At 48.0% G+C, this 14,175-nt stretch overlaps 2 protein-coding genes across 3 annotated transcripts; one reads left to right on the forward strand and one right to left on the reverse strand.

Moving 5' to 3' along the window:
* Positions 1 to 9,232: 9,232 nt before the first annotated feature.
* On the forward strand, positions 9,233 to 12,928 carry LOC123104531 (subtilisin-like protease SBT3.6). 2 transcript variants are annotated; one of them, XM_044526401.1, is made up of 11 exons: positions 9,233 to 9,666; positions 9,764 to 9,846; positions 9,926 to 10,023; positions 10,120 to 10,281; positions 10,378 to 10,489; positions 10,585 to 11,128; positions 11,226 to 11,323; positions 11,404 to 11,643; positions 11,751 to 11,865; positions 11,971 to 12,175; positions 12,244 to 12,928. In XM_044526401.1, the coding sequence occupies exons 1-11, from the start codon at positions 9,592 to 9,594 to the stop codon at positions 12,810 to 12,812; spliced, it is 2,301 nt and encodes a 766-aa protein (XP_044382336.1). In that variant the 5' UTR covers positions 9,233 to 9,591; the 3' UTR covers positions 12,813 to 12,928. The 2 variants fall into 2 exon arrangements, with proteins under 2 accessions (XP_044382336.1, XP_044382337.1); XM_044526402.1 differs by having other exon boundaries at positions 11,407 to 11,643.
* Positions 12,929 to 13,108: 180 nt separating this feature from the next.
* LOC123104532 (uncharacterized) lies at positions 13,109 to 13,775 on the reverse strand. The gene has a single exon (XM_044526404.1). It carries the CDS (start codon positions 13,659 to 13,661, stop codon positions 13,332 to 13,334), a length of 330 nt encoding a protein of 109 aa, XP_044382339.1. The 5' UTR covers positions 13,662 to 13,775; the 3' UTR covers positions 13,109 to 13,331.
* Between the last annotated feature and the right edge of the window lie 400 nt (positions 13,776 to 14,175).

Below are 14,175 nucleotides of genomic sequence, written 5' to 3' on the forward strand. Positions count from 1 at the left end.
ATAGGAACATGTATAAGTCATGAAGAAAGCAATAGCAACATACTAAACGATCGGGTGCTAAGCTAATGGAATGGGTCATGTCAATCACATCATTATCCTAATAATGTGATCCCGTTAATCAAATGACAACACATGTCTATGGTTAGGAAACATAACCATCTTTGATTAATGAGCTAGTCAAGTAGAGGCATACTAGTGACGTTTGGTTTGTCTATGTATTCACACAAGTATTATGTTTCCGGATAATACAATTCTAGCATTAATAATAAACATTTATCATGATATAAGGAAATAAAATAATAACATCATTATTGCCTCTAGGGCATATTTCCTTCAACCCTACCCTAGGTACATAGCTTCATCACCAGGCGTTCTGCCAGCGAGGGCCGACGTGCATGGCTTTGTATCGATACGCGAGAATCATGCATGTTTGTCTTCATTAGGCTGTTGCGACGCGAAGGTTAGGGTTCGTCGCCGCAGAAAGCAGGGTTTTCCAGCTGCTATTGGGCGCGAGAGGAGACGATCCGGACTGGTCGCGGCGCCGGTGGTAGGCGGGATCGCGATGCCGCCGAAGGGACACCCACCGCCGAAGCCCGTTCCTGTGGCGACAACGGGGTCGGGGATGGCTGGAGCTACTCCGGCGCAGGGTGTGGGGCCGGCCGCGCCGGTGCCCGCGCGGGTCGTGGCACCGCCGCCGGCTAGGCCTGCGCAGCCGCAGCCCAGGGCTGCACCCCCGCCACCGCAGCCGTAGCACAGGGCTGCCCCCCCCCCCACTACCACAGTGCCCTTGGCCTAAGAAGATGGCCGGCGGGCGTGGAGACTGTTCAGGGAGCGAGTGGTCGCGGCTCGGGCGGTTTCACGGGAGACGGCCACTACCCCCAACGTGGTCAGTAGGGTGACGACGGCTTCAATGCCTATGGTGAAGGGCTTCATCGAGGTTGGTCGCGGCTATGCTGGGGCTGATCGCGGAGCTGATAATCAAGGTTTTCAAGGGTTGCCCGACAATTTTGTGGAAGGGGCAGTTGGACCCAATAACCGCTCCTTCCGTGGCCATTTCTGTGGTGGTCGTGGTGGCTACCGACGTCCCCCTCCACCTCGCCATGTTCCTGTTGCTACGGGTTCCGCATCAAGCATTGAGGAGGGGATCACAGATGGTACGGTTCTGCCACAGGTTGCCGTGGAGAGTGTTCGAGCCCTTGCTGATGTGACGGTGCCGGAGCCCTCCCAATCTGGTGATGCTTTGTCAGACAAAGGCACGGAGAAGTCTGAGGGAGACAAACCATCCAAGTGGGCGACTAAGAAGAAGAAGTTGACATGTTTTCGATGCGGAGAACTGGGTCACTTTATGGCTGATTGCTCTGGTGAGTTATGTGATTTATGCCGGAAACCGAAACATACGGCAGCGGAGTGTCCACTTCTTCTGGGGCCCAAACCTACGGTTAGCATTTATGGGGTCTGTTGCGCTGAGTTGATGTTTTTTGAGTCACCAAGTGTGGCTCCGGTGGCTCCCGTGGTTGAAACCTCCTTCCCAGGCGTGGTTAAGGTGGTTCATGGCCCTCTCACTGAAGCTCAGATTATTCAGCAGTTGCGGGAGTTGGCACCGGGTAAGTTCTAGTGGTCTTTGTTGAAGTTATCAGATCATACTTACAAAGTGGAGTTTCCGTCCAAGGAGGATCAGATGAGAATTCTGAAGTTTGGCATGTGTCGGGTTACTAGTACAAGTTTTGTGTTGCAGTTTGATGAGTGGAAAAAGAAAGAGCCTCAAGGCAAGCCGCTGATTCAGATTTGGGTTCATTTTTCGGGGGCGCCTTCTGAGCCCTTGGATAGCTTCCTGGTCACTTGGAGCCTGGGATCTATGCTCGGCAAGACGGAGCAGCTGGATATGCCTTTCACGTGTTCCCATGGTGTGGCACGTTTGCTGGTTAGTGTGGCTAACATTGAGTTCTTGCCGGATGTGGTAAGATGGACTCACGTGGGAGTCGCGTATATGCCGGATGTTGAGTATGAGGACCCTGATTTGTTCAAGGAGTTTGAGGAGGTGCATCATATGGACACTTCTGAGGGGGGAGGTGCTTCTGGGAACTAGGATGGCAGTACTCACAATGATGGGGACAAGGGTACAGGGCCTACGGATTCTACTCAGGCAGGAGAGATTGCTAAGGAGAAGGCACCGGGGTCTGTTCCAACTAATATGCTGCAGCTTGGATCTTTAGGAGCTTTCTCAGCGCCTCCTCATCTTTGGAGCGACCGAGTGGATCTGGACGATCCGCCGGAGCACTCCTCGCCGGTGTTTGTGGGGTCTGACTCGTTGCTAGGGATGGACGGACTGGGAGGATCTGGTGGGCAGGAGGTCTTCGTTACTCCCCCTTCATCGCCGTTGCTTAGGTTGGAGGTGATAGACGGGATGGATGGTTCAGCGGTCGGTGGCGAGCAGGTGGCCCAGCCTTCATTCGCCGAGTCTTCACTTGCTTCGGGGGGGCTCACGGCTGGCTCGGTGGCTTTGGGCATCTTGGAGGCTCGGGCGGACCTTGGAGAGGCATGTGGGCAGGTGGTTCCGTCTATGGTGGAGGTGGCTGCGACGGTGGTCTCGGTTGGAGGTGACGGGCAGCAGGCCCGGCGCTCCGAGTTGCCGTCGCCGTCGGCGCCGAGGATGAACTCGGTGTTCCCTCCCTTGAGGCCAGATGCTTGCGGAGGGGTAGGCGTGTAGGAGGCCGCCGTATCCCCTCTTGCCAGGTCGTGTTCGGCCTCGGAGGGCTGGTCGGGAGGTGTGGCTGTTTTATCGCCAAACTCCCCGGATCGCCCTAGGATGGTCTCGCCGGTCTCGGCTTTCGGCGAGACTTCCGTGGACAGGCCACGGGAGTTGTCGCCGTCTTGTGGTGCTGTGTCGGTGTTCCCGGCCCAGGTCACCGCTGTTGGGGGACGGGCAGGAGGCCTTTCCCCTACCAGAGCTTCACGCGAGGAGGTTATCGCCTTTGGTGGGATCCCGGATCCTGTCTCTAAGGGGAGGCGGATCAGCGGGAGGCTGCAGGAGCAGCCAGACATTGATGACATGCAGCTGAGGTGTGCTATGAGGGCGGCCAAGCTGCGTGACGTCGAGATCTCCACTGGTATGTCTGTTAATAAATCTAATTCAATTATGCATTTTACCAATGATGAGATTGTTCACAATGCAAACCAACTAGGAGTATCACTTGGTAACAATGATATAGAGATCTCTAGGTCTGTTAATGACATTCTTGATTTGGAAGCTGAACGAGCGTTAGAATTGATTCGTCATATAGCTGCCGTTAAGCCTATGAATGAGTCGGAGATAGATGCGCTTGGGGTTAGGGCTCTTGATGGTTTGTGTGCTGATCTTGACCCTGCGTTGCCGGAGAAGGAGGAGGAGGGGTATGCCTATCCTGAGACCTCTATCCATGTAGATGAGTCTTGGGTGATTGCGGCAGAGCCCGAGTGTGGTGACCGATATGATGATCGCATTAAGCCTAAATGGAGTTGGAAACGGAAGGTTTATCCAGCGTCGGTTGTGCGTAGAAGTGCTAGGATCCGTACCTTTAAAAAATTTCATGATGAAATATGAGAGGCATTTTCTGGAATAGCAGAGGTCTTAAAGACTTGGCTAAAAGAAGGTTTCTAGCGGATGCTTCTCTTGAACATCATTTGGATTTTATTGCTTTGTCTGAGACTGGAAGAGGCAGCTTCACTCCACAATTTCTTAGCACTTTATCTGGGGGGGCGTAGATTTCGACTAGCATTGCCTCCCCCCTCGAGGAAGATCCGGTGGGGTTTTACTTGGGGTTAAGTGTGAAACCTTGGAAGTTCATAGTGTAGTTCTGGGAGAGTTTGCGGTAAAGTTTTGGGTCAGAACTAAGGTCGATGGGTGGGCTTTGGTCGCGGTTTACGGAGCCGCGCAACCAGAACTCAAGCCAGATTTCTTGGTCGATCTCGTCCGTGTCTGCGGTAATGAGCAACTCCCTGTCTTAGTGAGGGTGATTTCAACATTATTCGAAGAAGGGAGGAAAAGAATAATGAGAATTTTGACGGCAGATGGTCGTTTATGTTCAATACTATCATTGAAAGCTTGGATCTCAGAGAGATAGAGCTCTCAGGTAGGAGATTCACTTGGGCTAACTCATTACCGGTACTGACTTTTGAGAAGCTTGACTGTGTTTTAGCTAGTGTCGAATGGGAGCAGAAGTTTCCCTTGATAACAGTGCAGGCGTTGACACGAGGTATCTCGGATCACACGCCGCTACTTGTTGACTCGGGGGCTCAAACTCATGTGGGTAACAAGAATAGTTTCTCGTTTGAACTTGCATGGTTTGAAAGAGAAGGTTTCCTTGAGTTGTTAGCTGGAGAGTGGGCTAAAGACTCAGGAGGAAGGTCACCCATTGAGCGTTGGCAATGCAAGATTCGTCATCTTCGAAGGTTCCTTCGTGGATGGGCTAAGCATACGCATGGGATATATAAGGCGGAGAAGGAGCGGCTCCTTCTACTTATTCAGACCCTTGAAGTAAAAGCTGAAACTTCCATCTTAGACACCAGTGAGCTGGAAACTAAGATGGAGGCTGAGTTGCGGCTGAAAGAGCTTCTTTGCAAGGAGGAATTGGAGTGGGCGTTGCGAGCTAAGGTTCGCAAAATCGTCCTAGGCGAGGATAACACTCAATTCTTTCATATGATTGCTAATGGGAAGCATCATAAGAAGAGAATTTTCCAATTAGAACAAGATGAAGGAACGATAGTTGGTCAAGAAAAACTGAAAGTTTACATTACCAACTATTATAAGCAGTTGTTTGGACCTCCGGAAGATAATTTTGTGTCTTTAGACGAGTCAAGGGTTGAGGATGTTCCTCAACTTGAGACTGACGAGAATGAGATTTTGACTGCTCCCTTCACGGAGAAAGAGGTGTTTGAGGCCATCACACAAATGAAAAATAATAAGGCTCCAAGACCGGATGGGTTTCTGGCGGAGTTTTATAAAAAGTGTTGGCACTTCATTAAGGGAGATCTGTTGCCGATGTTTCATGAGTTTTTTAATGGACAACTTCATTTGTTTAAGCTGAATTTTGGAATGATAACTCTTCTTCCTAAGAAGACAGAGGCCGTTCGCATTGAGCAGTTCAGGCCTATATGTCTGCTTAATGTTAGTTTCAAAATCTTCACCAAGGTTGGGACAAACAGACTTACGCAGATTGCGCATTCAGTTGTGCAACCGTCCCAAACTGCTTTCATGCCAGATAGAAATATCCTTGAAGGGGTTGTCGTCTTGCATGAAACGCTCCATGAGATTCACTCAAAAAAACTAGATGGCGTTGTTTTTAAAGTGGATTTTGAAAAGCATACGATAAAGTTAAATGGCCTTTCCTTCAACAGGCTTTGCGTATGAAAGGATTTGACACAGCCTGGAGAAAACAGATTGAATCCTTTACGCAAAAAGGGAGTGTTGGGATTAAAGTGAATGACGATATAGGTCACTATTTCCAGACATACAAAGGGTTAAGGCAAGGAGATCCCATGTCACCGATCCTATTCAACATAGTGGTTGATATGCTGACTATTTTAATAGGACGGTCTAAGGATGCGGGGCAGGTACGTGGCCTTGTTCCACATCTAGTTGATGGCGGTATCTCCATCCTTCAGTATGCTGATGATACTATCATCTTTATGGAGCATGACTTGGCGAAAGCGAGAAACATGAAGCTTGTGTTATGCTTATTTGAACAATTGTCCGGGCTCAAAATTAACTTCCACAAGAGCGAATTGTTCTTTTTTGGGAGAGCTAATGATGACCAGGAGGCGTATAAACAATTGTTCGAATGTGAATTGGGCACGTTACCGTTCACGTATTTAGGTATACCCATTCATCATCGTAAGCTGACTAACAAAGAGTGGAAATACATCGAGGATCGTTTTGAGAAGAAACTGAGCTGTTGGAAAGGGAAGCTTATGTCATATGGAGGGCAATTAATTTTGATTAATTCGGTCCTCACCAGTATGCATATGTTTCTCCTATCCTTTTTTGAGGTCCCGGTGGGTGTCAGGAAGAGGCTAGACTTCTATCGATCTCGTTTCTTTTGGCAGAGTGATGAGCTTAAACGAAAGTATCAGCTTGCTAAATGGGATATAATCTGTAGGCCGAAGGACCAAGGGGGTCTAGGTAGTGAAAATCTGGAAGTCAAAAACATATGTCTCCTTAGCAAGTGGTTGTTTAAACTTTCGTCCAAGACGGAGGATATTTGGGCTCAGATTTTGCGAAATAAGTATCTTCAATCTAAAACCTTGGCCCAGGTGATAGTGAGGCCGACTGACTCACCATTTTGAAAAGGCTTGATGAGAGTCAAGCCACTCTTTTTCAACAGGACAAGGTTCTTAGTCGGCAATGGAGCTAATACGAGGTTCTGGGAGGATTCGTGGCTTGGGGAGACTCCCCTTGCACTTCAATATCCTACTCTGTACAACGTTGTTCAACGTAGAGAAGCTTACGTTGCAACAGTTCTACAATCCACTCCCCTCAATATTATTTTTCGGAGGACACTAGTTGGAAATCGTTGGGAGGCCTGGCTTCATCTTGTAAGACGTTTGATGGATGTCCAGCTGTCTCAGCAGCCAGATCAGTTGTATTGGAAACTAACTAAGAACAGTGTGTTCTCGGTCAAATCCATGTATGTGGACGTCATAAATTCTAGCGCCATTCCTTCATCGAAGCACGTTTGGAAAGTAAAGGTACCTTTGCGAATCAAAGTGTTTATGTGGTTCGTGCATAAATAAGTTATTTTGACTAAGGATAATCTGGCAAAACGCAATTGGGTGGGTTCTGCTAGATGTAGTTTTTGTGACCATAACGAAACTATCAAACACCTCTTTCTTGATTGTCCGCTGGCTAAGATTCTATGGCGGTCGGTTCATATTGCTTTTAATATTAATCCGCCTACTTCCATCAACATGTTATTTGGAACACAGCTTGATGGGGTTGCCTCCGATACAGTGAAGCACATTCGTATTGGCGTTTGTGCTTTATTATGGGCAGTCTGGAACTGCAGAAATGATTTGGTTTTTAACAGATCAACGAACATTTACTTTTTGCAGGTTATCTTCAGGGCCACAACGTTGATCCGTATATGGTCGCTACTCACTCCGACGGAGGCCAGGGAGCGTTTGGTTACTGATTCTACCCGATGGGGGATGGTAGCTCGGGATATTTTCTATCGGTTTGGATGGCGGTCATGCAATAGGATAGGCATGTAGTGCTCCTATTTTTATTTGCCAGCCGGTTCTGGCTTTCTGTTTAGCTCTTATAATCGTTTGTTTTATTTTTTACTTCGAGACTTGGAGACTTGTTGCTGGTTTTTTTAATAATATGAGCCGTATGCATTTTTCTGATGCAGAGACTGGGGTAAAACCCCTTTTCAAAGAAAAAAAACGAAACTTGGACCAATAAAAACCAGGTTAATATTCAATTTATATGATGTGAAATCAAAATTATATATAAGTATGTGATTGGTACTATTGGTATTATTGACACAAATTCGTGCAGGGAGAAAGTGATAAGAGGCTCTCTCGGTAACTTCTACTATTGTATTGCTAACTATACAGGGAAAAGTGCAAGCAAAGGCCGGGCTCCATAGAGTCCTTTATTTTTTTCCGGAGAAAATACATTTTCTATACCTAAAGAAATTCTGATATAGTCGTAGTATACATGTATAAAATTTCATGAACATACATATTCATATGTGATCTAAACAAAAAAGACAAATACTTAAAATAGGTTTTTCGTTTGTTGTATTTGCGTCAGATATTTGTCTTTTTTGTGTAGCATGCAAATAATCAAATTAGTTGATAATTTTGTACAAACTTGAAGAATATACAGATGACATTGATTGAGACTTCTATTATTTTTCCGAAAAACAAGCTCCATGTAGCTCGGTCTTTGCAACGTCACTCTCTAACTAAAGTTGCTTCCACCTTGGAATTAGCCAATTTCACTTGATAACAGTGAATTCGAATTTGACTCTTTTTTTAATATTTTATTGTCGGTAGCCTGACGATGAAAATTGGCTGGAAATCTTGTGGTGCTGAAAAACAAGGGCAGGAAATATACAAGTGAAATCATGATTATAAATAAGTATGTTATTGGTATTATTGACACAACTTCGTGCATGGAGAAAGTGACAAGAGGCTCTCAGTAACTTCAACTATTATATTGCTAATTAGAGTTGCTTCCAACTTTGGATTTAGCCAATTTTCGCTTCATAGCAGTGAATTCGAATTTGACTATCTTTATTTAATATTTTATGATGGGTAGTTTTGCAATGAAAATTGGGTGAGAATCCTACGGCGCTGCAAAACATTGTCAAGAAATAAATAAGTGAGTCAAGCACCCAACAGGCAAGGCGCCAACACCACCAGCACACACACACAGCAAAAAGATCAACAATTTTTTTTGGTGGTTTCCTAATCCTATAGGATTCAAGAGGACACATCATTCCAATTCTATATTCCTGCATTTTGAGAATCATGCGAATCAAAGACGCACCCCTAATTTTGTCGAGATATAATTGCTAATAATGTCATTGTGTGACATAATGGCTAGCAATGTTATTATCTCCTACCTTACGTGCCCGGAAATGACGTATTTTGCGGTAGTTAAGACAAATCTTGGACCTATATATTGATTTGTATTTGTGATGTGAAATCACCCAATCATAATTATAAATAAGCACTCCCTCCATCCGAAATACGCGTCGGAAAAATGGAATAAATGGATGTCTCTAGAACAAAATAATGTCTAGGTACATTCCATTTCTTCCGACAAGTATTTTCGGACGGAGGGAGTAGTTTTTTGTACTAACTATTGACACTACTAATTTGCTGCACGGAGGAAAGCAATAAGAGGCTCTCTAGTAACTTCCTAACAAATCCGCCAAAACAAAAAAAAACCAAAATATGATACTCCGTATTTGCTAAATTAGAGTTGCTTTCCGCCTTTGAAATCAGCCAATTCTCGCTTTAATAGCAATGGAATTCGAAATTTCACGCAAATAAATCTTTCTTTCAGTATTTATTATCTTGGGTAGTCCCATGAAGAAAATTGGCTGAATATGCTGAGCGGCACTCCGAAGCAAAGGGCAAGGAAAAAAAAACAAGTGACGCGGAGCAGCCCAACAGGGCGAGGCGCGTTTCGGTCCGGACGCCAACACCCCGGCACAGGCAGCAAACGGGTCGAGGTGGGGATGGAGAGTGGGAGCACGACAGTGATCACCTCGGCTCCATTAGAAAACTCCGCCCGAGGAGCACATCGCTGCGTCAGGAGGAAGAACAAAGAGTAAACAAAGAGACAAGCAAGCAAGCAGATCCACTGCGACAGTGGCTGCTGCGGGGCACTGTATTTTACTACTCCTGGTAGGAGATTTGAATCGAGTCCAGGTCCAACACTGACAGGAGCCTGCCCGAGAGAGAAGCCGGCCACGGCAAGACACCAACCCCACCTCCCCCTCTCTCGCCTCACCTTTCAAACCACTCCACTCCGCCGCAACCCTCCATCTTTCCCGGCGCCGGCGTCACGCTTCCTCTCGAGCTACCGTTGCGGCGGCCATGGCTGACAAGCCCCCCGTCGTCGTCGTCGTCGTCGTCTTCCTCCCGCTGCTCGGCCTCTGCTCCTGCGCCAATGTGAGCCGTCCGTTCAAGCTTCACCATGGTGTTCGGTGGCGGCGCATAGCCTGCCATGGCTGCGTGTTTACTCATTTCTTGGCCTGCCGATCTGCAGGTGCACATTGTGTACATGGGGGAGCTGCACCCGGAGCTGGTCCGGGACTCGCACCACGGCATGCTCGCCGCCGTCCTCGGCAGGTGAGCTCATCTTCATCCATGGTCGCTAATTACTTTGGAGCGCGCCTCAAGAACTCAAGAGCTGGCTGTGATTTCGCAGCAAGCAGGCGGCCGAGGACGCCATCCTCTACAGCTACAGGCACGGCTTCTCCGGCTTCGCCGCCGTGCTCACCAACGCGCAGGCGGCGCAGCTCTCCGGTGAGCGGCCGGGCATGCACATCTTGCCGTTGTTCATAACAAATTAATTGCTCTGCTAACTGTTTCTCCTTTTGCTCTGGTTATTAAATCAAAAAGATTGGCCTGGGGTTGTGCGGGTGGTTCGGAACCGGGTGCTTGACCTGCACACCACCAGGAGCTGGGACTTCATGCGGGTGAACCCGTCGCCGTCCGGCGGGAGCGGAATCCTCTCCGGCAGCAAGTTCGGGGAGGACTCCATCATCGGTGTGCTAGACACAGGTGAGGCTGCAGTTCTTCAGTTGCAGCAGAAATCAGAACTGACACTGACACTGCAATGTGATGACTGAGGTTTTTCTTGGGATCTTAACTTTTCAGGGATATGGCCGGAGTCAGCCAGCTTTAGAGACGATGGCATCGGCGAGGTTCCGCGGAGGTGGAAAGGGCAATGCGTCGCCGGAGAAAGGTTCAATGCTTCCAACTGCAACAGGTTAGCATGCCTGCTCTTTTCTTTCAGCTCTTGCTTACCTTTTGCTTGTGAGAATGTACCATCCTGGTGGTGACTTCAGATTCATGATAGGATAGGAAAATAATAGGCGCGAAGTGGTTCGTCAAAGGGTACCAAGCCGAGTACGGGAAGATGAACACGACTGACATCCACGAGTACATGTCGGCAAGGGATGCTGTCGGGCATGGGACGCACACGGCATCCACTGCTGCCGGCGCTCTAGTGCCCGACGCCAGCTTCCGGGGGCTTGCCAGTGGTGTGGCGAGGGGAGGGGCACCAAGGGCTAGGTTGGCTGTTTACAAGGTGTGCTGGGCTACTGGTGATTGTACCTCTGCAGACATCCTTGCTGCCTTCGATGCTGCCATACACGACGGTGTCGATGTGCTCTCGGTTTCCCTCGGCCAAGCACCACCTCTCCCTGCTTATGTTGATGATGTCCTGGCCATTGGATCGTTCCACGCAGTCGTGAGAGGGATCACGGTGGTCTGTTCTGCAGGAAACTCCGGTCCTTATTCAGAGACAGTGATCAACTCTGCACCATGGGTTCTAACCGTTGCTGCGGGCACCATTGATCGGACTTTCCTCGCAAAGATCACCCTGGGCAACAATAGTACTTATGTGGTAAGAGTTTCATCTGAATTATCGGTTTGAATTTATGGTTTCAAACTGTTGATATATCCCTGTCTGCTTCTGGCATTCTCATGTACCATGGTTGCAGGGCCAAACAATGTATTCTGGGAAGCATGCCGCGACAAGCATGCGTATAGTATATGCTGAAGACGTTTCATCTGATAATGCTGATGATACTGATGCAAGGTAAGCTTCGTCATCCTTGTTCGGTTCTTTATCGATCCTAAAATACACTCCCATTTTCTTTTTGGCTAATGCCTCTGCAGAAGTTGCACTGCAGGATCTTTGAATGCTACTCTAGTAAAAGGAAATGTGGTGCTCTGCTTCCAAACAAGAGGACAGCGAGCATCCCAGGTGGCAGTAGAGACCGTAAAAAAGGCCCGTGGTGTAGGAGTCATCTTCGCGCAGTTTTTAACCAAAGATATAGCATCTGCTTTTGATATTCCCCTTATTCAAGTAGACTATCAAGTTGGAACAGCCATACTTGCATATACTACTAGCACGAGGTACATAAAACAGTATTGTATATGATTCCGTAGTTGCGAAAAAACTGAATTTATGATGTTCTAGTGTCTGTTGAGCCATGTTGAGATTTGTTTTTCTACATAAACAGAAACCCAACGGTTCAGTTTGGCTCCGCAAAAACAATTCTTGGAGAACTGATAGGCCCTGAAGTTGCATACTTCTCATCTAGGGGCCCAAGTTCTCTGACTCCATCAATTCTGAAGGTAATTACATCCCACAGCTGACCACCCAAGTTTGTCCTTAATGCATTCTACTAAGCTTAAACTCCAAATAAACACGCTTCTTCTCTTGCCATCTAACTTCTGCAGCCAGACATAACTGCCCCGGGTGTAAACATTTTGGCTTCATGGTCACCTTCTGTAGCCTTATCATCGGCCATGGGATCTGTGAATTTCAAGATTGATTCTGGAACTTCAATGTCGTGCCCGCACATTTCAGGCGTGGCCGCTCTTCTCAAATCAATGCATCCTAATTGGAGCCCAGCTGCAGTAAAATCGGCAATGGTCACAACAGGTAATGGTCATATGCTTCACCTTGTCACACATATTCTCCCCCTAACTAACAGGTATACACCTTTGTAGCCAATGTCCGTGACGAGTATGGATTCGAGATGGTATCTGAAGCAGCGCCCTACAAGCAGGCGAATCCCTTCGACTATGGAGGTGGCCATGTGGATCCAAATAGGGCTGCACACCCTGGTCTTGTGTACGACATGAGACCATCTGATTACGTGCGCTTCCTTTGCTCCATGGGCTACAACAACTCAGCCATCGCCTCCATGGTTCAGCAGCACACACCCTGTCAACATTCGCCAAAATCGCAGCTGAACCTGAACGTCCCATCCATCACCATTCCTGAACTGAGGGGCAAACTGTCGGTGTCGAGAACGGTCACCAATGTCGGCCCAGTCACGTCCAAGTACAGAGCCCGTGTGGAAGCACCTCCAGGGGTGAACGTCACCGTGAACCCCTCGCTCCTGACCTTCAACTCGACAGTCAACAGGTTAACATTCAAGGTGGCATTCCAGGCCAAACTGAAGGTTCAGGGGAGGTACACCTTCGGCAGCCTGACATGGGAGGACGGCACACACACGGTGAGGATCCCTTTGGTGGTTCGGACGATGATCAATAGGTTCTATGTGAACGCATGAATAAGTAACACCTTTGTAGTGTGTACCGGTGTCGTCGTCGGTCATGAGAACAAACGATGTAACAAACTCGCTAATCTCTCCTGATTCTAATAGCATTGGTGATTGGTTGGGGCTTCTTGGCTAGAGTTTTACTATAGTGAAATAATATTTTGTCGCACCAAATTTGGCCAATTTCAGCAGTATCTGCAACATGAATTGAAGAGTCGCAATAGAAAAGAACTTCTATTTGATAACCAGGAGCATCTTTGGCGACACAAAATTGACCAATTTTAGCAGCAAGTATGTGTAAACATGAATTGAACTGCTGCAGAAAGGAACTTGTATTCATAATCAGGGGCATCTTTGGTCACACAAAGAATGATGAGCAGCAAGTACAAATTGCAGCATACACGGTGAGAATACAATGGATGTTTAGCTGTAATGCTGTGAGTAATGCTGACATATCTTACACGACCAAGAATCCAATTTGTGAACAGGAGAGGTCAAAGCATACACATACGGGTCCTGAATCCTGGGGTCTCACGATTTGATCTTCTTCTCGTCGGCGGAGGCCTTGTCGCCGCTGGGATCAGCGGCGGAGGAGTGAGCGGCGAGGGCCTTCTGGTAGTCCTGGAGCTCGTCGTAGTAGATGTCCCAGACGCAGCGGACGCAGCCGCTGCCGCAGCAGTCGCCGGGGAGCGGCTTCTCGGGCGGCTCCGGGGCCGGGGTCGCCGGCGCGTCGGTCTTCTTGGCGTCGGCCATGGTGGGCGCCGTAGGGAGGCGGCGGGATAGGTGGATGAGAGGGCGCCCCGGCGCGGGGAAGAGAGGCGGGATCGGAGAGGCCGGGCCGCGGAGGACGGCGCCCAGCATGCGGGCGGGGGGAAGGGGAAAGCGATGGGAAGTCGTTTCCCGATTGGTTGGCTGGAGTTTAGAGGGAGGACGAGTCCAACTGGCGCAAGCGATCGAGCGGAGGGAACACACACGGCGGCGCGTCGTGTTTGGCGAAAACTCTTAAAAAGCACTGCCATGGACAAAAAAAATTAGGAAGGAATTAGATGTGCTCTAGTTATTGCACATCTAAATGAGTGAATCAAGCATAAAAAAAAGAAAAAAAATATTCACACGAATCTCGATGTAAGATCAATGATATATGACTTAGATATCTAGACGTGCTTTAGCAAAACTGTTTTAAATACGACCAAAGAAACATTGTTTGGCACATGACGCAACCAACAAGCGGTGCTATCTCGTAACGCCGTAGATTAGCAAGGTAATGAGAAAATCTATTTTGATTGCGTGCAATTTTCAACGAAATAAATTGACGGTTCTCCAAGATGCTTTTGATCTTCAACACCAAGTGTCCATAAGAGGAACGCTCCATGAC

This window comes from Triticum aestivum, chromosome 5A, assembly GCF_018294505.1.
Source record: "Triticum aestivum cultivar Chinese Spring chromosome 5A, IWGSC CS RefSeq v2.1, whole genome shotgun sequence".
Taxonomy (NCBI): Eukaryota; Viridiplantae; Streptophyta; class Magnoliopsida; order Poales; family Poaceae; genus Triticum; species Triticum aestivum.